This window comes from Nesoenas mayeri, assembly GCF_963082525.1.
Source record: "Nesoenas mayeri genome assembly, chromosome: 1".
Classification (NCBI taxonomy): Eukaryota; Metazoa; Chordata; class Aves; order Columbiformes; family Columbidae; genus Nesoenas; species Nesoenas mayeri.
In genome coordinates this window covers 123,132,250-123,159,802 of record NC_137541.1, presented here as the reverse complement: position 1 = coordinate 123,159,802, position 27,553 = coordinate 123,132,250, and the positions used below count along the sequence as shown (strand labels likewise).

The following is a 27,553-nucleotide window of genomic DNA, read 5'->3' as shown; positions in this document are numbered from 1 at the left end:
AAGATGGGTATCTAAGAGGACTGTCAAGGTAACAACATACCTACAGATAAACGTTTCCATAATCACGTTTGCTGGCAAGAGCTCTCTATTGATACAAAACCAGCAGGATCAAGGCAAAATGAAAATTAACCTTAATTCCAATCTTTAGGTCAGATCTATATACCTCTATCTATGTATATCTATATGTTTATATACCAGAAACCTCCTTTCCTGAAATAGTATGCAGAAATGAAATATGGAAAGCAGAATTCTGAAAAATAAAGCAAAAGGGTTACTACTGACAAATGCAGCCCACACTAGTACAACATGAATCCATCAGAATGGCAATTGCATTTTTTTTTGTGCAGAATGACAATGACAGACTTTGGTACCAGTTAGCTGTCACAGAAAATCACAGCTGGAAGAGACCCTCAAGATCATCAGGTCCAAACATAACCTAACTCTGTCACTAAACCATGTCCCCAAGAACCTCATATATATATGTCTTTTAAACACTTCCAGGGATGGTGACTCCACCACTTCCCTGGGCAGCCTGTTCCAGTGCCTGACAACCCTTTCCGTGAACAATTTTTTCCTAATATCCAATCTGAACCTCCCCTGGTGCAACTTGAGGCCATTTCCTCTTGTCCTGTCACTTGCTACTTGGGAGAAGAGACCAACACCCTCCATGCTACAACTTCCTTTCAGGTAGTTGTAGAGAGTGATAAGGTCTCCCCTCAGCCTCCTCTTCTCCAGACTAAACAGCCCCAGTTCCCTCAGCTGCTCCTCATCAGACTTGTGCTCCAGACCCCTCACCAGCTTCATCGCCCTCCTCTGCACTCTCTCCAGCACCTCAATGTCTTTCTTATGATGAGTGGCCCAAAAATGAACACAGGATTTGAGGTGGGGCCTCACCAGCACCAAGTACAGGCGGACGATCACTGCCCTGGTCCTGCTGGCCACACTATTGCTGATACAAGCCAGGATGCTGTTGGCCTTTTTGGGCACCTGGGCGCACTGCTGGCACCCCAAGGTCCTTTTCCAGCTACTCTTCCTCGAGCCTGTAGCGCTGCCTGGGGTTGTTGTGATCCAAGTGCAGGACCCAGCACTTGCCCTTGTTAAACCTCATACAATTGGCCTCAGCCCAATGATCCAGCCAGTCCAGATCCCTGTGTATGGCCTTCCTGCCCTCCAGGAGATCAACACTCCCACCAAATTTGGTGTTGTCTGCAAACTTACTAAGGGCGCACTCAATCCCCTCATCCAGATCATTGATGAAGAGATTAAACAGAACTGGCCCCAATACTGAGCTCTGGGGAACACCACTCGTGACCAGCTGCCAACTGGATTTGACTCCATTCTCCATAATTCTTTGAGCCTGGCCAGACATCTCAGGCAAAAATAAAGTTGGGGACATAGCAGAGCCTGTAAATTCTTAGAGCACCACTGCACATCCATAAAGGATCTTTCAGTTGATGACTAACATCCATGACAATGCAACAGATGAGGCTGCATTTAGTCTTTCTAGGAAACTAAAAAAAAAAATATTTTTCCTTCATTCATTTTAAGAGCAATCTGGTTAATATTTGAAGCTCAAGACACTTTAAAAAGCAATCACTAGGCAGTTTCTTCAGATGATATTAATTCCATATGGTCAAGAATTGCACAAGATCTACAGATTAAAAAAAAAAAAAGCACGTTTTTCCTTTCAACTTCTTAAGCCTGTTGTGATAAAACATCCTGTTGTTATTAAAGATACCTCAGGAGACAAGAGAAGAAATCTTACTGTTTAGTCACCTTACTTTTTATATGTGGTAACTACTCAGTAAGCATTCAACAAGAATACCAGGCTATAAAACGATTCAAGATATCCATCCCATAAATATTTCCTTGGTGTGCCTGACCTTGCCTAATCTACTTTGCAGTTCAGTGGGGGAGGGGAGGACTTCCTTGCAGTGTAGTTAGTTGTTTCACAAATATAATGACTTAATCCTCACCCACCTCTGCCGTTCTGCTGAACTGCAAAAGTGATTCAGCATATCTCATAATCTGCAGTGCAGTACAGAACAGGGAGGGTCCTTAAAGCCATAAACAGACAAACCTTCCATTACAAACCTTCCAAGCGATCCACTGACAACTGCCGTGCTCATAGAAAGCTCAGAGTCCTGCTGCTGAAGACCAAATGTAGGCAATGCAAATGAAGGAGGCACTCCTCTTCCCACACCCACATCTTCGCTTGATAAAATTTATGTATGTAACGTTGCAAATAAAGAAAAGTTTATGAAGCAAAAATATTTAAACTTTTACATCTAAAATTGCGTTAAGATTTACAGATCATGGATCTACTGCCGAAAAGAACAAAAAAAAAAAGAATCCAAAATGTCATAGGCATAATATAAAAACTTAGAGAATCAAATCTTCAATTAATAGGTTCAATCTTGAACCAAAAGGTTGCATTTTCTCCAGGTCTGCTTTCTATTTCAGGACTGCTTTTAATGAAGCATATAGAAATAGATATTTAGAAGGAACGCAGAACCTAGTTCAAAACATGACTGTATGTTATATTTTAGTTACCCTGTACGCTTAACTGTGCTGACCTTTAAGCCTGTGGTTCCGTGACCGAGTAGAAGAAAATCTATTAGTTGGTTTCTCAGTTATATTTCCATCCACTCATATTACCAGGCAGTATTCAAAATGACCATTGAAAGGATATAGAGATACTTCCCTTGCTGTATATTGGACAAGTTCCATATCTCATCATTCAGAAAGGAGACTGTGGCTCCTTTAAGAAACAAGGAATGGCTGTCTGGAGGATCCAGCTTAAACAAAATGAAGAAAAATGTTATTTAGTTTATTTTCCATTAGAAAAAAATTAAAGTCAAATGGTTATTTTATATTGATGGTTAAAAGAACCAAACCAAACAAAAAAACACCCCTTGCCCATTTTTAAGACTTAGCACACTTGTAATATTTACAGCTTTAAATTATACTTTTCTGTCTTGTCAAACAGTTTCATACCCTGAGCCAAACAAAATAGGCCCTTTAAAATTTGTCAGTATACCCAAGCTATTATTATAACCTACTATCATCTCAGAAAAGACAGCCCCAAAATTGTGCCAAAGGAAAATAAAAATATTTATTAACACTGTATGCTTCCCATTTTCTGGATGTAAAAGTTTTCTTAAGTGAAAACTGATGTTATTTAGCAGTGGGGAAACATTTGGCCATGACAGAAGCTCACAGATACATCCATATATAAACTCTAGTACAAACTAACTTACTGACACAGTAGCTTTACCTGAAGATTTTTTTCTGTTGTTATCCAGTGTCCCCCAACACCAAGAAGAGTAATGATATCATGCTTATGAGGCAGCAACTGTGATTTTAATGTTGATTCATCTTCAGCTTTAAATAGTTTTACTGGGGGGAAGAACAAATTCATTCAAGCTCAGCAGAAAATTCTGTTCAGAATGAAATGCCCATCTCCTCCTGTACTGAAAACCCTATATCTCGGGATTCTTTACAGTCCTACGTCTTCAGATACAAACAAGTCGCAATATAAGCACATGAATATACACAATGGAAGATGGCTGTCTGGAACAGCACTACAATTACATTATGCTGTTAGTCACATGAGAATATCTGAGAAAGTAGAAGATTTAGGAAATTCAACATTTTTTAAAAATACATTTTAGTGGAACTCTAAGTTGTTCTTAAATTATTTCAGGTAAAACAGTAATTTCAGAGTTTTCAACTATTATGATTGTTTTAAAATATAAGTTGACAGTACTGGCAATAATGGCACAATTTTTGTATTAGAATAAGGTAGCATAAAAAATTATGACAATGATGCCACAGCTCTACTCTTTGAACATTTTTTTTCAGTTTTAAGTAAAAGGAAAATTTCAGACTCATTTAGCAGATGGCTAACAGTATTAGATGCTTCCACTAGAGGGCGATATGAGCAGATCTTAGAGATCTTGCTTAAGGCACTCTCTTGAGTAGATACATAAAATCGCATAGCAACTAGCAACTAAATGCAATTGTTCGAGGTAATACAGCCTCCATCTATATACTTGTTAATAATAATAAAAATCCCCCACTAATGGTGCTCTGAAGACCAGATTTTCATTACTAACATACCTCCAGCATCTAGAACAATATCTACTCCCAGGCCACCCGTTTCTTCCAAGCAGCTTTCTGCCACATCTATCTTTCCATTTGACACATCTATCACTCGAGCTAGAAGAGCAAGACATTTGGTCAATTACAATAAAAATGCAGAGTTTAGACTGAGAACAGAATAAAACATTTCTAGTTTCTGCAAGTGTTACAAGCAAGTTTGCAGCTAAGTAAAAAAAAAAAAAAAGCCAATAGTTTTTTCATTTACAATACAGTGCAAGATCAACACCAAAAATATGCATTAGCCTAAAGCAGAATGAAAACTCACAAGTCTCGTTAGGCCAAAAAGTATAAAGTACACTACTAGAAGAATTCGAAATCCTTCTGTATATTAATTCTTTGCTATTTTTCTTTTCCAAAAGCACCTACAAAAATACCGAGATCTGGAGCGACCAGTCATGTTATTGAAGCGAAAGAGAGTGGTCAAAGACAAGGAGGCATATTATTTCACATCTCCCAATTTTCAAATTACCTATCAAATAACTACAGCAGTAAAGCTTTGGGAGAGTTTTCCAAGCCTTGCTTTCTTCCCTTACTCTACATAAAACCCACCACCTCCTGCCAGTCGCTTGCAGGGCCCTTCTCTTGCTTCCACATCATAGTGGGAAACAAAACCCTCTTCTCCCTGGCATGGAGCCCTGTCTCCCAGTGCCAGTCAGAAGTAAACATGTAAAAATGCAATAAATTCAGTCACTTACAAGGCACTGACTTGACGTTTCTTATGATTCCAGCAAGTCTTTTAATCTTATTATATCCATCTTTTCTTTAAAATAATACTTACTAACAATAATGCTTAATAACATCATTCCTTATCTCACAGGATGGATAAACTTATTAATACCTTACTTTCTGCATTATGTTGTTAACCTCTAAATGGCTTTCTAGGTCATCAAATAAATATTTAGATGGAAGTATTTACATCTTATCTTGAAATATTTCTGAACTGAAAGTCACTAATACCTTTTCTTCTCATGTATCTGTGATACCATATGAATAGGTGGTTATAAAGATAAGCCACAGCATCAGGAATAATGAAAACAGAGAAGTAGCAGCTAAGGTTTTAGTTTTGTTTCACAATTATGAGGTAAACTAACATTTAGAAACTAAACAGGCCAAAGACTTCTTAGCAAAATGACAATTGATATAATTGGAAATATACCTCCAAATTTATTTGCTAAGTGTAATTGATTAAACTCAAATTTGCAATGTGTACTTACCTACCAAAAGCTGCCGCATACCTTCTTCAATTTAATTACGGGGGTGAGAAGGAAGGAGAGAAAAAGTTGCAAGAAACTGGTTACTAAGAAGGCAAATACTCAGTTAAATGCCTTTTCCCACTCCTTCCAATCAAATCTTAAGATGCATTCAAATTCTTAGGTCAATCATTCAGTTTTTTACTGAAGTCAAATAATATGGCTACAGAGAACACACATGGTCATAATTTAATAAAAGTGTCACATTAATTTAATCATGATAGTCATATTCCCCATGTGCAAGTAACACCCCATAATATCCTTTTCTTACAAGTTTCTTCAGTCAAGAAGCTTTTTCTTAACACAGCAATTTCACATGGTATGAAGCTTCTACAAATCGTTTCACTTTTTGAGAATAGTTCTGGTTCAATAGACCCAAAGCCTGACTATCAAAAAGAAATGCAACAGTTTAGTTAGTTTGACTATTTTCTGATTCCGATTTAGCAAAAATTTCCAGTTTTGCTACTTATAATACAATAGTTCAAACAGTACTCATCAAAATCTTGTTCAATTTTCTTCCTAGCAAAATGCTATAACAATTTCTCTCCACTGTGGAAAAGGCTGAGCAACAAATTACAGTATCATTTTCTATAATCGTTTGTCATTCCACAAAATTTCTTCACAAAACAATTGTAAATCAGTTCAGTTTCTTCTTCTGTGACTTGCCCAACTTCTAAAGTAACGTTACTCTGGCAATAAGGCTTCAGTTTCTCTTTCACTGTTGGTTAGAAGTAGAAATGCCAATACTTCCACAATCTGCTACCAGAGTTTACTCTCACCCAGTAAGTTGAGCTACAGAGTCACACAAAAGATCTGCTACTTGGTCTATTGAACATGCTCAAGAGAGCCATGAAATCACTGGTGAGTTCTTACCAGAAATGTACCCTCTGAAATCTCAAAATTGGTTTTAAGGAAGAAACCCAAACCCAAGCAAACCAAAAACCAAAACACACCACCACCACCACCAAATCACACACAGAAAAATGGGGTGACCTATAGAACAGAAAAACATGTGTATATATTTTTTTTCTTCCATTCTCTAACACAAAGTCATTCTGTCTCTAGTCTGAAACATGGGCATTGAAATGTCAAAATTAATTACAGTCCCCTTCTTCATGATATTACTGTATTTACTCCAAAGATTACTGAAGACATGCAAAGACTCTGTCCGGTTAGTCTAAATATGAATCCTTAAACATTAACAGGAACTTTTACTACAGGTATTGGAACAAAACCAAACCCACCAGAACAGAGGATTTTTGCTTTCACACTCAAAATCATTTCTCTTTTTAATGCTTCACCCAGGTTCTCTCTCTTTATTTGAAGTAAACTTGCAGTTAAAATCCACCCTCCCAATGTTTACATTCCAAAAACATTTATTTGCAAACCTGCTAAACTGAACTCCTGTTGTTGAAATCCTTTTATTGTAAAACAAGCACATACATGAGCAATATAAGCAATGGCCTTTTCACTGCAAGAAATGGTTATTTCAGCCCTTTGATGAAGCAGCTAGTTATGCTACACACTGGTAACATAAATTGCTGCTTATTGATAACTGATAAACTCTTGCTAAAATCTATACAAAAAAAAACCCTACGCAAGCACAAATCTGAAAAAGCCTCCATCCACAGACATTTGAGGTCAGGTTAGATATAGGTAGCTACGTTTGGGTTACTTAACGCATTTATTTTATATTAACATTCATATAACTTAAATATACCAGTGAAAAGTAAATATGCCAAGCAACCTGAAGTCATATTCATATATGCTGACAGGACTATGATAATAAAATTAATTACCAAGTACCTTCTTAGCTGATAAAGTTCTCAAATCATTAGTAAAATATACCCATAAAATATTACAAACTAAAGTTTCAGGTCTTTTGCATTTACTCTTTTGCCCTGTAACAGGTGGCATAACAAACCTCTGCATATCAACAGCATTCACAAAAATGCTTTACGTTCTGACGTCTGTAACGTCTATTGTTACGTTAAAAAAGACTTCTGAAATAAGAAAAGCAAAAAATATATATATTTTTTTTTTTTTGTGAACTTTCAAAAAAAAAAACAGAGGCAACATATACATCTAGAGACATAAGTCTGTGAGGTCTCAGATGAAACTGTTACATTCCCAACACAAAATGTTGTTTCCTGTTGAAGATCACTAAGGTCAGACAGCAAAAACGTCTTTCTGCCTGCTCTTGTGCAATAACCTCTGCACAGCTGGCCGCTTCCTGCTGCACGCTCAGTGCTCCAAAGCCACTCCAGGCAGAGCTGAAGACTCACTTGGTAGGCTGGAAGTGAATCACTCCCCAAGACTGCAGATGTGTGTGAACGTGCAGCCCCAGAATGCACATGTACACTGTGTTGTCTCTGTGTTGCCACTGGCAGTTCTGTTCTTGGGAGCCAGAAAGGAATTAAAATTGACAAGAACTCCGTTCTCTCTGTGTCTAAAGAGCAGCTCTCTGGCTTATTTCATCCCTCTACTAGCTTACTATTCTTGAGCCAACAGGGAGAACACAAGGACAATACTATATGCACCTGCAAATCAGCAATGACTGGTTTTAGTAAGTCACTAGGAACAAGAAAGTAGATTTGAAAACTGCTCTAATTCTCCATTTGGAAAGCCAAAATTGCTAATGATATTACTATGCAAAACAACAAAGGAGAAAGGAGTCTGAGTCAGGGACAGTTAGTCTTGACATTATCTTTTAATCAGATCTCATCTTAACCCATATACACTTTGATCGATGCGACTCTAATGTTTGTAGACATGATAACTGACCACACAATGCTTTCCCCACAAAGATATTCTTCCAAGAGACACAGTTACTCTCACTTCTTTGAATGACAACAACAGTTGTACAGTGAAAAATAAACTTGGTGATTATACTGGGGCAAATCTTTGCATTTTGAGGAGGAAGTATTAAACACTAGTTTTTCAACCTTTTGGTCACTGTACAGCAAAGTTCACAGATTGCAATCACATTGGACTTTGCACTGCCATTTTCAAACTGTCTGAATAAAGAAATATTCTGCTTTCTTCCATTTTGCAGCATTGAAATAAGAAAAAGTTTGATCAGGAAAGATGCTAGTAGCTTTTATCTAGAGTCTTTTTCTCATGGTCCAAATAGCACTGTTATTTTGAGGGGAAAACTCCCAAAAACTTAAGTATCAAAGAGAATAAATGGAAGAAGTCATAGATGAACGCAAGTGTTATGTCTAATGCAAAGCTTATTTGGAACATAGGAAAACACAGAGTCTTTGAGAGTCCAGCTACAGTTAAGACAGTACTTGAAAGAGAGCTGCCACACAGCCTGATAAAATAGTATTAGAAGTAATTTGAATCTGATGAATACTGTATCTCAAGTATAGGATTACATCTGAACTGTAGCTCAGGTACCTAGATTACATACTGTGATAGTGGTGATTTAGTAATGCCGCCTTCTTGTTCACAAGCAACAATTTTATAAAATGAAAAGACTTCTTGAGTAGTTAGGCCAAAAGCCAGCACTCGAGCGCTATTGTGCAAGATGGAAAATACTGACAGTCATCATAACTTAAATGAAGAATTAAAAATGCCATTAAATACACCTGAAATAGAAATTAAATACCTACGGAGTACAGAATAAATTTTCAAAGTATTTAATTAGACTATTTATAAATTTGTATTTCAGTTTTCAGCTACTGAAATAAGTCCCTATACTATAAAAACCCACCCCCCCCCCAAAAAAAACACAACAAAAAACCAAACCAAAGCCAACCCACACAAAACCAAAAAACAAACATAAAAAATTCGAGACATCCTTTAGCATAAACTTTAGCACTGAAGAATATGACTTACCCACAGGAGGTCTAAGCCTCTCCAGGTACTGCTTATCTTCAAGACTATATGCAGTAGAGATTACTTTAGCTCCTCTGTGTTGTGCTAACTGAATAGCTATTGTACCAAATGGCTGCAGAAGAAAAAAGGTAGATTTATTTATTTCCAGCAACAATTTAATGCAGTTTAAGGAAGATTATCTTGCAAAGGACATTCAGGAGAATGTATCAAGTATCCAGAAATGAACTTACTCCTTCAATAAAACACATTTGAAGCAAGCATTTGAATATTCACAGATCTGTTTCTGTTCCAAGTGAGGCCAAAAAAGTATTTCATTTGACTGGAGAGCTTGGAACAGACTTTCAGGAGTTAACTAGTTCTCCTCTTCAATAAAACAGCTCAGATTCTACTATAAGTAACAGAAGTACCATAACTGCACTTGCAGTTTGTACCTTTGGGGTTGCTTGCTTGTTGAAGGAAGAAGTACTACCAAAGAAAAAGAACCAGCCACATTTACATTAATGAATGTTGGCCAAGGCAAGCTCCACATCTTCATTAGTAATAAAGATTGCAGTAATGCAAATGAAATTATTTATATCTAAGAGAAGTTAAAAAGCAGTGGTGGGAAAGGAATAAAAAATTAAGGCACTTTCCTCCAGTTATACCTGAGGGCTTAAGGTAAAACTATGTCAATGTAAAAGACCACAAAAGAACTACCTCTCTTCACTACCCACACAACACGTAAAGGACTGTATTCTTGGCTCAGTATCTTACGTGGGAGGGACTTTCCTATTAATCCATTCAGTTAAGGGTACTGCCAGGAGTAAAATACAAGGCTTGATAAAGTCAGTATGTTGTAAGAAATCCAACTGTTCTGGTGATTAGACAGTTATTTATAGCAGAGGTAATCCTTCTGTTCTGAAATTGTTACTATTTGACAGTTGTTACCTACACTCGCTCCATCCATTACGAGAACAGTTTTTCCAGGAGAGGCTTGGGAAAGGTAGTGTAAAGCTGTGTATGCTCGGAGACCATCACGAACAGTCCCAGCTGCTTCAGCCCAACAAACTTTTTCTGGTTTATGAACTGATTTTGGAGAAAATAAACAAACAAACAAACAAAACCAGATGGAAAAAAAAAAAGCAGCAAGTCCCTAACATTTTATTCAGAATTATTTTTCTGTAACATGAATGAAAATTATACAAGTCAAATCATCTACAGGTATAATTATGACCTATTTCACAAAGGCAATACTCCTATATTATGACTCATGGCAGGGTTAGGTCAGCTACATGGAGAAGGTAATTGTTATTCCAAGAATAATCATTTTGCTTCTGCAGCACTCTCGTGAGCAAGTTCAAAGACAAATACAGTACTTAAATGGGAAAAAAGAAAGAGAAACCCACTTCCGGACAGAAATGATCTGAGGCAGTCTCTTCTCCTTTTCACAAAGATAATTCCGACACAGAAAATACACAATGCAAGCTCCAATCCATGAGTTCCTATTTTTTTTTCCATATAGATTAAAATATTTTACTTTGTAATCCATTGATATAAACAGTTTCTGGAGGTTATAACACATTTTAAGAGAGATAAAGATCAATATAACATTATTTGTCATCTGTGTTTTCTGTTGTTTCTACCTACAAGATGCTTAAGATTTTTCCCATGCTATCTACATGCTTAAAAGCCTGGGGAGATTCTGTTAAATAGAAATCACAAGTTCAAACACAATTTGTAATGTAAGCCATTTACATGATTTAAGGAAGACCTTGATACTAAGCTAGAAAATCATCATAACCCAGCTGAGAGTCCAGCATAGAACTAAGCGCAATCCTCTTGAAGCATGCTAGAAAGAAAAAAAGACTGCAAAAGTTTAGTCCACCCCTTTAAACATACGAATTGATAGTTTAGCCTGAATCGGGGAAGCTGTAAAACAACATAAGCAATGTGATCACCTGGGATCATTTACAAGTGTGCTGGAAAATAATTCGAGGGATCATCAACAGCACCATCACTTTGTGTGCCGGTTGATATTACTTACCACAAAATAAGCTACTGGAGGTAATATAAAGTCAGAAATATCTTCTGCCTGTAGTTAATGTAAATAGTGATAAGACAATGGCAGACCACTAGATTTCATTTCTGTTGGTTTGTACTTTGAAGTGTTAGAAAGAATAAACCTTATTTTTTCATCTCCATGAGTCCATGACTTATTTTGCAAAAACTGTCATAGCTAGTCAGGAAGATTTCATCTTCAAACAAATCACCATAAATAATACTTGTTTACCTCTCACATATTTTAAAAAACACAGAGAGGATATTTTACCATATCTTATGCAATAAAAGTAGGGACTTAGTTTTGGTATGAACAAATTTAAAGGAGTCACCTCATAACTACACAGGTTGAATTCATGGACAGTCACAGAAACACAATACAAACTAATTTGAGCAAAAGAGTAGGTTGCTCAAAGTTACACAACAAACTGTTAGGAAATCTGGTATTCTACACATTAAAGCACTCTATGCCCAGAAAGAGGAAACTGGAAACTCACAATCATTGAAAAGAATGTTTCAACACTAGGCTTCCCCTAATCCTCATGCCCTGAACATTCCTTTCTCCAGCTTCTAGTTTGCTATTCCATTGCTTAGTCTGGTCGCAAGTTGTATTCCTGGATTAAGTTAAAGCGAGGAAAAAGGCAAATTTCTCTTCATTTAATTTTGTGGCAGATGTGGTGAGGAAAAAGTAGAAAGACAACGAAGTGACAAAACGGGAAGTCAGAAGGGAAAAAAAAGAAAAAAAACTGAGTCAGCCTATGTGGTTTAGGCAAAACATTAACTCATTAAATGATAATAGCATAAAAAAAAAAAAAAGCCCTTGATAGTACATACTATTCAAAGCTTCCATGAACAGGTGGAGTAGACAGAATGTCTGAATGTTCCTATACAGAACAAGTTTGCCCAGAGGTCCAAGTTAATTAGCTTCCTACCAGAAAAGCTAAACTGAATTCTAAAGATACAGTAAATGTAAATATTGGCAAAATATATGTACTACTTACCCAAATAATGCTCATGAACTAGAATAACTTCACAAAGACCAGACTCTTCAGAATCAAGAGGCAAAATTCCTGAAAAAAATTGAACATAGACTTTTAATTTCTAACCAAACAAGCTCCTAATGAAATTGCTAGTTCCACTTGGTCTGTCGCTCTGTTGCCCTCTTGTCAGGTTTATGACACCTTAAGAAAACTTGGCAAGGTAACAGTCTGTAATTTCTGTGGGCACAGTGCACAAGATGGCTCCAAAGGTGCTCCAAACATTGTCTTGGGTTGGGGGAGAGGAAGAATGGGGGCATTAGTGAGTGCTTTTTGCTACTGGCACACTTAATTTTTGTCAGGTCATGTCTCAACTCATTTCATACTGCTCTCAGAGTGCTCCTGTTTCTACTCTGTCTGGGCCACGGCTAACAAAGAAGAAAGCTGAGCTCTCATATTGCAGACAGGCACAGACCAAGCCATACTACGGATACCTCTACTCTTCCATCCTGACGCCTGTACATGTGTTGTTAGGAAAGGCAGCAAAAAAGGGACAGAAAGAAGCCAAGGAATAACAAGCAAGAATGCATGAGTGTAAGTTTTAAAGAGCTGGAATGGAGAAAAAAACCTGAAGGAAAAAAAATACCCATTGAAGACAGAGAAAGCAAACACAGAACAGGCAGAAGAAGAAACAAAAATCCATGCTGGTCATAACAGTGCTTTTTACTTCCACTGGCCAAAGAAGGAGATTGATGAACAGTAGGTTCTGGCATCCAATCAGGCTTCTGAATACATGTATCCTCTATGATTGGTAAAACAATATTTTCTCCCCTCTTCCATCCAAACTTATTCTCCATTTAGACCAAAGCAAGGGCTTTGGCTTAAAATCCTCAGTAAATTTGGCTGCTATTTCCAGTCTTTTACAATTCCCATTAAAAACTGGTTACCCTACAACGCTTGTATACATCTGTGGATCTCTGAAGGGTTTATCTATGGAATAATAAGTCTAAAGTAGCTGTCTAAAGCAGCAGCTATTGTGCAATCATGAAATAATGCAAGAAGGGCAAGAATCTCAGAACAGAACACACTGTCTTACAACATCACTGTAAGTTCTGTCTTACTTTTATAACTTCAGTTATCCTCTAATGCTTTAATTTAGCATACAAAATATAAACACATATGAAAGAATGTCCCTAAGAAATATCACTTCTATCTTAAAGCATCATTCAGATTTTGATGATTGATACATTATCATATTTCAAATGTTAAGAAAAACATTCTTATAGTAAGCTGAAGTAGCCTTGGCCCTTAAACCCATTTGCACTCTAACATCTTACTATAGAAAAAGCAAAGCACAGAATGAATAATACATAAAGACATTCCTTTTCTTGACAGACGCAAAAGTTCAGGAACGAGTCACATTATCTCCTAACACTCAAGACAGACTCCAAGGAGTCATTACACATTGCCATCAACTCACATTGATTTCAGAGTCTCTAAAACCATTCACAAAACCATGACCCTTATACTGGGGGAAAGACATATGGCATCTTAAAGAACTGTGCCCCCTAGTACACCTCATAATGCTTACAGAAGCTCCAACATGAAATACAGACCTTTATTTTATGTACGCCATACACGTAAAGTATTTGACACAAGTACAAAATTACATTTTTCATGGTACTTGTCAGAAATACTCCACATAGTGCAGGACTTCCGTGCATTGATTATTTATATATTCAGTAACAGGACATACGGAAGAACTGACACACAAACTGGCTAACTGCAGGTACATTTATATTTAGGTTCATGTCTCTGAGTATTTGTGGCCAATTTAACTCTCAGAATAAATTTCCCTGCACTTATTTTAATGAGGAACATGGCATAATTGATTGCTAAAAGATTCTGAGAGTAACAAATAAAATGGAGTTAAATTTTGAAAGGAAATCAAGAACGAATGTCAAAAGAAAAGATTTTTGGCTGGTCTGAGGTTTTACTACTATATTTTTCTTAACCAAACAAATGATTATGTTTAAGAGAGTACATTATACAGACAAAGACATTTCTTCTGGAAGATTAAAGAAGGATCAGAAAAACTTCAAAAGTGAGAAATAATTCTTGGTATGATTTTAGAAATAGATTAATGATTTAACACACCAAGTACTTCCAGTAAGCACAGTACTATTCTTACAGTTAAAAATAATAGATTCATAAATAAGGACTGTATTACTGTATTATTACTGTTAAACCCAGTAAGGAGTATATACCAGGACTATACTCTTCAACAGAAAGACAGGCTCTTTTGTAAAATTCAAGTGGAAATCGTTTTCTGGCAATTGTATGTTCTGGGACAGTTTGATATTATTAAGCACACAGGTAACTGAACCATTTGGCAATAGCCCATTTTCTTTTAAATCATGCCTAACTATGTATAAAGTCACAGCAATAGAAAGTAACAGGGAAGTGTGCTTGTTAGGAAATATTTACCCTAAGAGAAATATTTCACTTCTATATTTTGTCTTTATAGCATCAATATTGGATGGATAAGGTTAAACAGCTGTTTGAAAGAGAATGCTGTAAGGTTTCAGCATTTAAAGAAGTGTCTTCTTTCTTTTAGGGCTAAAAATATTTAATGCTGTTTTCTTCATCTTCCTCTTTCCATATGTGTAATTCTGACTTTTCTCTACCTGCATTCACAAACATTCAGTATTCAAGAATAAAAACACAGACAACAGAAGTCTCTGACAAAACAAACCTGCTTCTTCCATGACTCAAGCGCAGATTCTATTCCCTTAATGTCAGATTTACTCTGAAGTAGCTCAGCTGATTCAAACTACCCATTCTATATCTGGATTAACAAGAATGGAACAAAGTCCAAATTCACAAAACTCCAACCCTCCTACAGCCATTTAGAACACCCCTTAGACCACTCAGGTCCACTGAGATTATTTCAGAGGTGTTTTTTTTTTTTCTGAACTACTTACTGAAACTGTACTCCATCAACTACAACAGAAGGTGATTGAAACAAAAATAGTATTGTAGAATATTCAACAGTGGTAGCATGTATCAGTGATATATTTAACCAAATGAACAATGCTGTTCACAATAATGATATTATTCATAGTTCAAAGTTATTTCATATACAAGACCAGAAAATGCTTGGCCATAACAGTTCTACTTTCCCAAACAAAGCAAACCCACGTCTGTACGTGGAATATATGGAATAATGGAAATGCAAAATGGAATAATATTTCCCAACTGTAAGGATTACAGCTTCTGCGGTGAATAAATAATCACACATCTTATTCCATTAGATTTAAGCTAATGATATAAAGGTCTGCCAAAGTTTTACCAGGAAAAGAAAAGCCCCAAACACTTTCCAAGTGATTTTTGACCTGGAATTCTGTTTTGAATGATAAACAAAAAAAAGTAAAGTGATTACTGCTTGCCTTTCCAATGGGCTTCTCTGACAATAATGTCTTAGCAAGATCAGAAGGCATGGACTCCCTGTGGCTAAGTAAGGGGGCAAATAAGTCCACTTTCAAGAATATGCAGTAAAAATGAAGATTCTGGAAAACAAGCAGCTTGAATCAGTGTTTCTTTTGAAATGTGGCCTTGTATTCAGCAAAATGTCCGAGTATGTGCACTGCTTTTGGCAACTCAGAAATCGAGGAGAACTGGTGAACCTACTTGCATGTTTAAGTTAAGAACGCTCTTGATTTCTTTATTTAAACAGGAATTCACGTGACTTAGAAGAAACTGAATAGTCTTCAGTATGCTAGAAGAAGAGATTCATCACTATCAGCTAAAAGTATATTTTATATCATCCTCAAGAAGGCACGAAATATAAGCCTAGACTTTATATCCTCCACAGAAATCAAGATGCATTAGTTTCATCTAGATAATGTTATAAATACAAATAATTGACTATGTATTCAGATGGTTGCCTTCAGAACACTCACTCCACATGCCTAACTTGACCCAGGTGTATATTTTTAAAGATTCAGTGAATGCAGTAGGACTATGGCAGATTACATCAGATGGGGACCTGAACTTCCATACTTACAATCAAAAAACTTCCTTAAGAGAAAACATTCAGAATAGAATTCTCATAAATAAGAGTTCATTCACAAGACATTAGTTGAATCTTTGAAAATATGTGTCTAATTGTAGCTTTAGCAATTATTATAGAATCAGCCACTCACTATAAAAGATTACTAATTGTGTTAGTTGATAAGACAAAGAAGCATTAACTTACCCACCACTTCATCATCTGGCTGAAAAAAGGTTACCTTTCTTCCAACTCATGAAGAGCATACAAAAAGGAGGAAATAAGATATAAGGATTAATGTTTATAGCTGAAATTTTACATGCATTTGAAAGCACTGTTTAGTTCACAAAACTAAAAATACACCCTAGTAGTGGAAAAAAAAAATCCCATTAAATATGCACAGACCAAACCCAAAGGTTTAATTCACTAAACTTTGGCACCCCATCCACAGTTACATGCAAGTACACACATGTGTATGCGTTTGAAAGATCTAGGCTTTAAACTACGTATCAAAGGTGGATATGCCAGTGAAACACTGCCGAAATTCCAGAGTGATATTTTGTCTTACTATTCCAACAAATGATTTTTACAAATAAAGTAAATATTGTTATAAGCCTGTGCAGGTAATGTCTTAAGATCTCAATGTATTTTATTTATGCCTTTGCATTTTTTTTCTTAAGTCTGAACAGATATGCAGGAACTACAGTTTGGATCCTTTTTTTACCTTCATCTTGGTATCATTACTGACTTACGGGAAGCCTCATTAAGAAAGCAAATAGTTCCTACTATTAGAGGCGTACCATGAAACAGTATTTATTTGTTCTGGACTAGCAGACCTTAATTCTTGCTCCACACACTCACAAGACAATTACACTAACTTACCTTCCAATATAACTCCAGAAATTTCTCGACCAACAGGTAGAAGCTCCTTCTCCAGTTTAATTTCTGACAGAAGCTAAATGAAAATAATGGTTACAACATTCTTACTAGGGCTAAAAATTTCCATATTTATTATCATGTTACAGTGTTTGATATTCACAGTAAGAAAGTTGAGCATTACCAAAACGTTATCTGGGGGAAAAAAGTACATACATTCCTCATCTAATATTAAAAACTTTGCACTGGTTTTCTGTATTTAAATTTAGAAGCATATTTTAAAAAAAAGAAACAAACACCAAATAACTGAGTTATTAACAGGCAAGCCAAACTGTGACTTAAAGTCGGTATGCAGAGGATGATAAAAGGGATTTACTGTAAAAGAACTCACAAAAGACAACTGATCTTTCTCCCTAAATTAGGAACCAAATTACAGGTGCTTTTTTATTTAAAGAGATATGCAAGAATACCACATCAATCCCATGCCCTCTTTCTCAGCAGTAAAGCCGTATCCTCAGATGCCATAAATGGAATTGTGCCAATTGCCAGCTAAGGCCCAGGCTCAGATCTTCAATGGAAACTGTAAACAACTCTAGCTTTTATAAAAAAAAATAAGCAAATACCTTTGTATCTATCCAGCTCAGTGCACAGGCTCTAACTTGTACTTTCACATCGTTGTCTTTTGTAGGAGGAAGGTTTTCCTAGGACAAATTTGCAGACGTTACATTATACAATGCAACATGAATGTGCCAGTAGGATCTTCTCAAGCTCTTGAAAGCACTTTTCCAGAGTCTTTGTTTTAGATTCTTTTGTAGTCAGAACAAGCATTTTTTTTTTTTCAACGAAAAGAGAACAGATATCACAATGGATTTACAACACCATTTTGAGTACATGTATATTACTATTACAAACTGACCACTAGACCTTAGCAAACCTCACCACACACAGACTTTTTTTTTTTCTCTGCAAGGTAAATATCACATCGTTATCTGCAACAATTTTAGTATGTGATTGCCCACCTAGTGTCTGTCTAACAAACGGAAGGAAGCAGATCTTTTAATATTAAAACTATATTGCAAGAGTGATGGAGACTTTTACATGAATGTCTGACATACTCTACTGACAAACTTACTGAAGTAAACATTCATGTAGTCCAGACAATGCCAAAGAAACAGCACCATTAAGAATTGGTGTTAAGGCTCAGGAATGATGGCTATTCCACATACAAAAGTGTTCTACTAACGAAGCTTCCCCTTACCATTTCAACTTTTGGGGTTGGGGCTGATATCTGAAATGATTTTAAGTAATTGAGCACTGCTACTTTAAAGTATTTAATTAGCCAGGCTGAGCTCTGGATTGCTGATTTCCACCCAGCTGTTGAAGAGCTGCCTCAAGGACTGGAGCCAAAATCATGTATTTCCATGTTATACTGTAGTCTGCAGTGGAGATGTCTGTTAGAATTGAAACACCAGAAAGTCATAAAAGCTTTGCTTCTACTTCTGAAATTAAGATATATTCTTAAGTGTTTAAGCTTTCTTTGAGGCTTTTTTAGACTCTTCCCAAGAAACAGCTGTTGCTTTTCTCCTAGGCTAAGCAACATGAAGAGTAATCTCTGTCCAAAGAATATTGAGCTGAACTTTTTCTCACCCCAGCTGAGTTAAACACATGCTGCTCCTTTAAAATTGCAAGGCGTGTTGCCAGTCAGACTGACCTCCTGCTCTGCAAACAAACCAAAGTGGGGTCTCTCTCTTTGTTCCACAAAACTGAAAAGCCATTAAACTGTTTAACTACATGAATACTGCATCTCTAGGTTTTTTTTCTTTTTTTTTTTTTTCAGAAGTTTGAATCTAAGAGAGTTGTGTAATTTATGTAGTTTAAGATCATACTGTCTTTTGGAACTACCCTTTTGGTATGCATAGCTCAATGAACCTAAGTATTGCTACAATGCACATCATAAAATTGTTTTTCTTTATACAAGAATACAAGTCTTAAGAACAAAAAGAGACAATGAAATGTTTGTGCTGTTAACTAGCTCCTGCCTTCATAATTGAAATATGTCATTATTAGGAATTGACGAAGCACCATATATGGAAGGTTTGCTATGGAAATTCTTCATCCAAGCTACTGGCTTTTCATTATCCACCTTCTGCTCTAGTAAGATGTCCTCAGCCAATTAGCTTTTCTTTTCCTGACATTTTTCAATATTTATTTCTATTTAAGATAAGGATCCCATAGTGCTAGTCATTACGCAGACACCTGCAGAATCAGTTCCTGTCTAAAGAGATGTAAATCAGCAAGTAGGCAGACAAAGTCTTTGCACAGGAGTACATTTCAAGATCTGTACCAGAGCTGTCTGGCTTACTTGTTGCCACCACCTACATATTCCTATCCCCTCCTTTGTGTTAGACTTAGTAATCATGGAGCCATCACAATGATGTAAACTAACTTGTAACAATTTACTAGTTTTCACCTGACAAATAAGCTGATCCATCTTACCTTATAGCTGCACAACTCCTAAACCATGACAAAAAAGAGAACAAAAATGTGCTGCTGAAAGGTGAGCAAACCTTTTCAGCAAAAGCACGACTTCACAATCAGTTTAAGTAGATCTAAGACTGCTTCATGAATATGCATCTTGGCTTTATCAAAATCACCCATCTCATTGCATCCTTCTCTTCAGGCAGCTAATTAGATGTGCTTCACTACTCGGACTTGGCAGCTGCTCAAGCAAGATTCTTACCAGTACTACATTGTTGCATTTTGATTTATGACTCATAGGTATATTTAGGTATCTATATTACACCAGTATACATAGGTATCTATAGTAATTTATTTTGCACCTATAAGAGGTTTAACAACACAGGTGCACATCCTCAAAACCACATAAGCATTTTTCTACTGTTCAGATATTCATACTGCATTGATATATACTCATTGACATCCTATTTTAGTCTTATGCCACATGCTCATATGTACACACTTATTCAATTAATGTTTGCATCAAACTGACAAAGATTCTTCAGCACAACAGTTTCAGCTAAATTTGACAGAAAAAACAGCTGTCTTCTTGTTGTTCCTTTACGTTGTAGGAAAATAGGTAGCTAGACAAAGGAGACTTAGCAATGCCTCTTATAAAAAGGCTGCACTATGATCTCAATCCTCACTGAGAGTAATGAACTCACAGAAGGAAAGAAAATAACAGTAGAACACTTCAAACAGAATAAATTTTTCAAGACATTTTTCTGCTTTTTCAGTGACCAGCAAATCCAAACAGAGATATGAATCTACATGAAGCTAGGGTTCATTTGTTATGCCTGCAAAACCTGTTTTTCAGTATGGACCCCAAAACTGCACAGAGAAATCTAGCACTGTTTTTGCCAAGTGCTGCATGATGATGGTAAAATACACCTCCCCTACTTTCCTTTACCTGGCTCTATTTACAAGGATTACACCAGTTCTTCTCTAAGTCTACAGAAGAGTTAGCTGTTTCAATTCCCTTGTGGTATTCAGCCACACCCTCTTCTTCCAGTGAATGATTAATAATGCTGTTATAACTGTAACTCACTCTTTCCTGGAAGACAAATGTAATTTCCTCTCCAGGAGAATTCTGCTGACAATACAAGGCCTTCATAGTGATCTGAAAAAGAAAACAAAACAAACTGTAATATGTATAGTATCTATAGAGCAAACAAGTAACTAAAGCTATACATTACTTTATAAGCAGAATAACAATTGTTTGCAAGCAACATACAGCCTATGAGTCCTTCCAACACGTAAGTTCTGAAACAGATCAACAAATAAGACAAGATATGGTGTTACCTGCAACGGGTAACAGTTTCATTGACCACCATATAGCAAATACTAGGGACTGAAGATGTACAGCAAAAGGAAGTGAACGATACACAGAATTTACCAGTTGCTGGTCCAACACAGTAGATGGGTTTTTTGCCACCCAGGCTAGAAGGCACACAATTTGACTAGCTCAGTCAGCAAAAAGGGCCATAAAAACAGTGCAGGAATGTAAAGAACCTTACATGACTTCACTAAAAATCACAACTTGGCTTTTTGGTCTCCTCTCCCAACTTGGCATAGGTTGGCCTCAACAACCAAGGGCCTTTTAGGAAGAAAAGAAAAATAAATTAAGAAAAGCACGGAGCAGAGAGGCAGAAAACCATGCAGCCATTAGATTGCTTCGATCAGCCAGCGCTGACACCCCAAGGGACGCCCGAGGCCGAAGGGACCGCCCTGAAGCACCTCTCTCTTCAGAAACGCAGAGCAGCGCGGCGCCCGGGACCCGGCACACCCCCGAGCGGCCCAGCAGGGAGCCCCGAGTTCGGCGCCGCCCAGCCGCTTCCCCCAGCCCTGGGCGCGCTGCGGCCCCAGCACCCTCATGTTCCCTGAGGGCAGCTGTCAAGCAGTACCCCACCCCTTTAGCCATTAGTGACACCGGACACGCCGTTGCTTTTACTCCAGTACTCTATCGCACCGGGGAGCAGCTCAGCACCCAGGCGTCTTCACTCCCGGGGCCCCCAGCGGGAAGAGGCCACCCCCCTAGGAGCCGACACAGCGCACCGGCGGCCCCCGGTAAGTACCGTCACCCTGCGACCGGCGGTTGCCATGACAAACCGTTACTTCCGCCGCTCTCCCACCTCGACGCCCGCCGGCAAGCGCGGGCACCGCCCCCACGCCGCACTCCCAGCCCCGACGTCAAGGGAGGTCCCTTGTGAGCTCGTGATTGGCCACGGCGGCCGCTGCTCTGCATAGAAGCAGAGGTGAGATTGGCTAGGGCGGCTGTCTCTCGCTACGGGCGAGGAGGAGGGAGCAAGCGGCTCCCCTCCCTCCCTCAGCGGCACTCGAGGACTACGCGGCCCAGCAGGCTGCGCGGCGCCGCTGGTCGCATTACAGCGTCCGGGGCGCAGCGCAGTGCCCGGCGGCTGCCCTGTGTGACCTCCCGGGAGCAGGGCTGGCAGCCTGCGTGGGAGGAGGGAAGGAGGAGAAACCGGCTTGAATTACCCTTATGTAAAATAAAGGGGCCACCCACCCCCACAGGCGCGTCCCGCTGGAGGTGAGGAGGGAGCCCGGCCGGCCCCTCCCCCCAGCTCCGCTCACTGCGCGCTGACCCCCTTGGCGCGAGAGCGGGCCTGGCAGACCCCGGATTGGCCGGGGGAGACAGGGTCCCTGCGGCGCTCCCGGTTTCTGATTGGCGACTCCCGCCTGCCCGTCGCGTGGTGGGGGCGGGAGGAAGGCTGCGGCGCGCGTCAGTACGGCTGTGAGGCCGAGCGCGAGCCAGGGCTCCTCCCCCCCGCCGCCCGCCAGACGGTGGCTGAGGAGGCAGCGGCAGGGGATGGTGCGTCTGGCGGAGGCGGTGGCGGACGCCGCTCCGGCTCCTCCATCCCCCCCGCCGTCGCCATGGGTGTGAGTGGGGCCCCCCGGCCCGCGCAGATATGAGGTACTGCCCAGCGGCGGCGAAAGGGGACGGGAAGGAGGGGGGTGGGGAGGGGACCCTGACTGGGAGGGGCGATGGTTCACCCCAGGCCAACGGCGCCCGGCGGGCACCCGCGGGGGGGCAGCGGCGCCTTTGCCCCGCGTTGCCTGTGCCGCCCCCCACCTCCGCACAGTACCGGCGGCCGGGCGTGTCCCGGTGCCCGGACCCGCTGACAGGCGCCGGGTGCCCGGTACGGAGCGAAGCGCCCCGCTCCTCCTCGTCTCCCTCAGTGCCGTGGTCGTGGCCGGTGTGGGCGGCCGGAGGTGGGGCACGCAGCGGTGAGGTGGGCGCCCGCGGGATGCGCGTTGGAGCGAACGCCGCCGCTTGCCTTACTCGGCTTTTTTTTTTTTTTTTCACTATTATGATTTTAATTTTTATCGGTACCTCACTGGGGCGGGTTTCGCGGGTGCCGTTTTCGCAGCTGCGGTTTTGTGGGTAGAGGGCGAAGCGGGGCAATGCGGCGGGGGGAGCGCCCCGCTTCGTGCGCGCTGGCTCGGGGAGAGCGCAGCTCCCCCGCCTCCCCGTCACAAGACAGCCATCGCTCCCGGGGGGAGCCGAGTCCCGGCCACCCGTGTCCCTCGGCGGGTATCTCGGATGTGGAATGCAAAGGGTGGGCTGTGTGCGGGTTTCCCTTTGCCGCGTTAAATAACGATTATTCCTGCTGCCTCCGTCCTCTTTGCTCCCTGCCCCTTCGACACGTACGGTCCGCCCCGGTGCGAAGGGAAGGAAGAATGCCATCCCTTACGACTTGAAAAGGGCACACGACCAATTGAACGAGGGAATGTTGTCAGGGCGTCAGGGAAAAGGAAACGGGTATACGATCGGCTTTTTGTCCCTTCGTTTCTGTTTGCCTCGGATTAGCAGACAACTTTGTGGATAATATTTCCTGTGGACGTCTTTTGTTCTGATTCAGCTACTTCTTTATTTTGAAAGAAATGTGGTTTTTGCTTTTAGAAAACAATATTTTCTGTGAACTCCACCTTTCTATGGGGTGTGGATGTCATGATAGGGAGAACACTTCCATAGATCATTAAAGAGAGCATTGTTTAGTAAATAATTCTTGCTGGTAAATGACTAGCATTCCAGATATGATGCTCATTAAAGCAAGAAACACTGTTTTCCTTTACCTCTTCCCACCCCCTAGTTCTAAGGTATGTGTTTTGTTTAGAACTTGTATGGTAATATATATTTAAGGTAATAGCTATGTACTTCAACAAAATATTTGAAGTCAACCTCCAATGTGTGCATTTTTTCCTAAATCAAAAAGACAAACACTGTATTTAGGTACTGATGGCTCTGGAGAGTGTTAAATTGTGTGCAGTGTTATTGCACACTTAGACGACCTCTATTTCTTTTGCCTTTTTGTTCTGTCCATCAGTAACTTCCTTTGATGAGTATAACCAGGTGATGTTTTTATACAGTATACTTTTAAAAATACCAGTGAATTGATTACAAAATTCTTCTTGTTTTAAAATGTTCACACTGCATCTCCAAACCCTGCTTGAGGGGGTGAGGTATGGAAGGAGTCTTGCATGTCAGCTATATTCAGATTTCCAAGTACAGGAGTGGGGGGTCTACTGATAGCATACAGAAGTGCAGGTAAATAAAACAGTTGCATTCTCTTTGGTAACTTATAATTTAGGATATGCAGTCATTTATGTTCAGGCGTGCATGTAAGTAAAAGCAGCTTGAGCCATTTTAGCTCGCGTGATTAGCACTTGTATGCTCTCACTGATTTTGGCAGCTTTACAGGGGTCATGTTTCGTACAGATGAACTGTTTCTGAACAGTTTCTCCAGTGTATTAGGCTGAAACTTCATTTGAGCTGAGTGAGCTGCTCTTTGCGCTTGCTGCTTTACAAACAGCGCTTAATTCTTTCAGTTCTAGTGTTCCCTCTGTAATATCCCACTGTCTTTTGTTCCAGTAAGATCCTTTTCAGAGTAGCTGTGTTTTCCTGCTAATTTTCCTTCATGTCCTGGTTCAGTGGAATAACTACTTAGATACAGTAAAATAAGAATTGGTATCTGAAAATAAACCAATGACCTGCAGTGCCTGTTCTGTCTCGTGCTGCTGTTTGCTGGAAAGTCTGCATGCCCTTTCCTTAATACCTCTAATCATGCAATTAAGATAGATTTGGATTCAGGAAAGAATGGGAATCTAGCATTAAATAATTTGAAATTATGATGTTGAATAGCCTTTTCTGGTTGATCTTGGTACTGTAATTGTGGATTGTAATATTACTTTTTAGTAGGATAACACTAGAAAAGGTAGGAATATGAGACTTCTCTTTGTATAGAATAAAAAGAAAAACAAGTTAAGGAAAATGTAAGCCATGGCTTGAGGAATGTGGAGAACATCATTATGGAGAGTGATGATCAACTACAAACATTTCTTTATGCTGTCTTTAGTAGTGGAGCATAATAAATGACAAGCAGAAATATTTATTTGTAATACATATTTCAGGTGGGGGTGACTGTAGTTAACCTGCATGGAACCAAAGAAATCAGATATTTTTTTGTTGTTTTTTTTTAAAGAAAATAAACCAAGGGTTGCTTCTGCTGCTGCTGTCTGCTAGTAACTTTGAAGGCTCATTGCTATAGTATTTAGTACAGCTGCTGAACTTGAAATGCCCCCTACACAGTAACTTGGTTTTGTTTTTACTTGCATAGCATGAAATTGGATGGTGTCATAGAGTATTAGAAATCTGGTCCAGTCTGAGATCTGATGATAATTCACTTGTGCACATAAAACCTTACTGTGAGGTGCTAAAATTTCTGTATGATATGTAGCAAAAGTAGTTACCTTCTTTTTAGAGTACACTTTCTAAAATTAAAACAAAACAAAACCAAACCAAAAAACGAACAAAAACTCAAACAGATTCCACTGATTATTTTGGGGTGGCATTGTTGTTGTATATCTTGATATTTTGATTGCAGTATTTGTAACTGTATTTGCCAATCCTTCAAACAACAAAACAAAAATTGTATAGTTTTAGAATGTGCGTGTAGATGTCCGGTTAATCTACCTGTCTAGAATGAATCTACATAGCGCTGTGTGTGTGTGTGTGTAAGGGATAGAGGTGGTCAAGTTCTTGACAGACCATACACATTTGTATAGGAGAGATTAGTTTCTAATTACTCATCTTAAATGCTTTCTACAACTGAAACTGGAAATTGTCTGTCTACTTCAGAGTGTCAGAGGATTAGCTTCTTGACCAGAATAAAAAACAAATGGAAATGGAATAATTTGGTGTGGGAAGTAGTGCAGAGGTAGCTTCTATGTTCCCCAGGAAGAAATGGCTTTTTTTTTTCTTTCTATTTCTGATGTGATACATTTATACAACATTCCCTTCATTGCAATCAGTTAAAATGCATAAACATTAAACGACACAGTACATACTTGGTTTGGTTTTCTATTATTATAAATGTATTGAAGTTACATATGTTGGATATTATATTTTCCTTTTTCCTGTGTTGTTTCTGAGGTAATTGAATGAATTAGTGCTACTTTCATTTCAGTAGTTGTAAAGTCAATTTTTCATAAGTATTGTGTGCATAAAATATGTGTCTGGGATTTTGAAATAATGATATTATTAATTGCCTGAAACCTAAATCTCTGCTGTATATTTCTATTTCACCATAGTTCTCAATCTCCCTTCCCTGCTCTGTCTCTTGTGGTTGCGCGTGCCCACAGGATATTTGTGGTGAACAGAGTTTTGACAACTGAAATTTAAATACTGTGGATTTATAATAAAAAGTTTGTGTGATGGCAGTCCTTGAAAATCATAGGCTTGATGATATGTTCTAGTGCTATAGATAAATATTAGCAAGCCCTAGTAATACTATTAAAAGAATTTCACTGAAGACCTGTTGTCTCTAGAGTTCAGGTTTTCCCTTATATTTTGATGGGTAGCTCCTCCTGATTTCTACCCAAATGTCTTTTAAGGATCTGAACATGAGGGTGACTAATCTACTATAAATGACTGGACAGTGGTTTATCTTTGCATCGTTTCAAGATGCAGTTTTACTTGCTTCATATAAATGCAGGATTTGTAGATATTAGTTATTTATTTACTTCCAAAATACACAGAACACCTGTGTTTCAATCTTGGTTTCTGAAAGAGGGTTTATGCAGAGCCGCCTGAAATGGTTGGGACTTCTCTGGAGGACTCATAATGGAACTCCTTTGTAGCACATTGCTTTCCTTACTTTCATTCATAATTGTAAATATTTACAACAATTAAATATACCCCTGAATAATTTGTGGTCTATATATGAGGAATTATGTACAACATTCAGAAAATTTCTAACTCAAACCACACAAAGTAGTATCTTTGGACCGGTTTACTAGTTACCTGCTCTACTTGTCTTTTAGCCATACTTTCTAAAGATGTTTTCCAAAAGTAATTCCCAAACTTTACAACTGAGAATAAAACAATGGAAAGTGAAGTTTTTAATGGAATATATACTTCATAGTAGAAACTTCCAGCTAGAATCACATGTGCTGTGTGCAGGTAGTCTGAGTTTCCAACATCCTTGACAGTTAATGTCAGTTTTTATCATGTCGTATAACATCATGTTTTATATTCACATACTAGTTTATATTAATTTATGTGAATGGTGTTATGGTTTGTATGTGTTTTTACTGAACAGTGTGTTAGGCATAACTAAATCACCTTCATTAACTGCCCACAGGTATCTTCAACAGAATTTTTGAGACTTAAAGGGCTAAAATAAACAACTCATTAAAATCAAAGCTGTCTGTTTGAGCACTTACTGAAGATACTGAGTGGCAAGTAAGGCAAAACGTAGTTTTATGGTTTCTAAAATCCAACAGCTAGAGTTTCTGTAGTGGTAATGTTATTAGGGTTT

At 38.8% G+C, this 27,553-nt stretch overlaps 2 protein-coding genes across 5 annotated transcripts in view; one reads left to right on the top strand and one right to left on the bottom strand.

Moving 5' to 3' along the window:
- Positions 1 to 21,866, bottom strand: CRYZL1 (crystallin zeta like 1). 4 transcript variants are annotated; one of them, XR_013923374.1, is made up of 14 exons: positions 21,791 to 21,844; positions 21,233 to 21,312; positions 20,764 to 20,835; positions 17,822 to 17,899; positions 17,205 to 17,277; positions 16,530 to 16,574; positions 12,296 to 12,364; positions 10,189 to 10,322; positions 9,258 to 9,369; positions 5,379 to 5,402; positions 4,123 to 4,221; positions 3,278 to 3,399; positions 2,095 to 2,798; positions 1 to 40 (listed from the first exon to the last, which is right to left on the bottom strand). XR_013923374.1 is itself a non-coding variant. In XM_080360162.1 (13 exons), the coding sequence occupies exons 3-13, from the start codon at positions 20,827 to 20,829 to the stop codon at positions 2,655 to 2,657; spliced, it is 966 nt and encodes a 321-aa protein (XP_080216288.1). In that variant the 5' UTR covers positions 20,830 to 20,835; positions 21,233 to 21,312; positions 21,825 to 21,866; the 3' UTR covers positions 1,864 to 2,654. The 4 variants fall into 4 exon arrangements, 3 of the variants coding, with proteins under 3 accessions (XP_080216288.1, XP_080216287.1, XP_080216289.1); XM_080360162.1 differs by lacking the exon at positions 1 to 40 and having other exon boundaries at positions 1,864 to 2,798; positions 21,825 to 21,866; XM_080360161.1 differs by lacking the exon at positions 1 to 40 and having other exon boundaries at positions 1,864 to 2,798.
- Positions 21,867 to 22,516: 650 nt separating this feature from the next.
- ITSN1 (intersectin 1) overlaps positions 22,517 to 27,553 on the top strand; it is a gene marked incomplete at its 3' end in the record, with an annotated part of 134,459 nt that continues 129,422 nt past the window's right edge. The window contains exon 1 of the mRNA XM_080345557.1: positions 22,517 to 22,647. The remainder of the gene's footprint in view (positions 22,648 to 27,553) is intronic.

Coding starts and splice junctions, on each gene's coding strand:
- CRYZL1 (XM_080360162.1), bottom strand. CDS start 20,829: ATGAAGGCCTTGTATTGTCAGCAGAATTCTCCTGGAGAGGAAATTACA. Junction 5,403..9,257: donor GAGGCTTAGACCTCCTGTGG/GTAAGTCATATT, acceptor ATTAAATTGAAG/AAGGTATGCGGCAGCTTTTG. Junction 4,222..5,378: donor TATGCGGCAGCTTTTGGTAG/GTAAGTACACAT, acceptor TTGCTCTTCTAG/CTCGAGTGATAGATGTGTCA.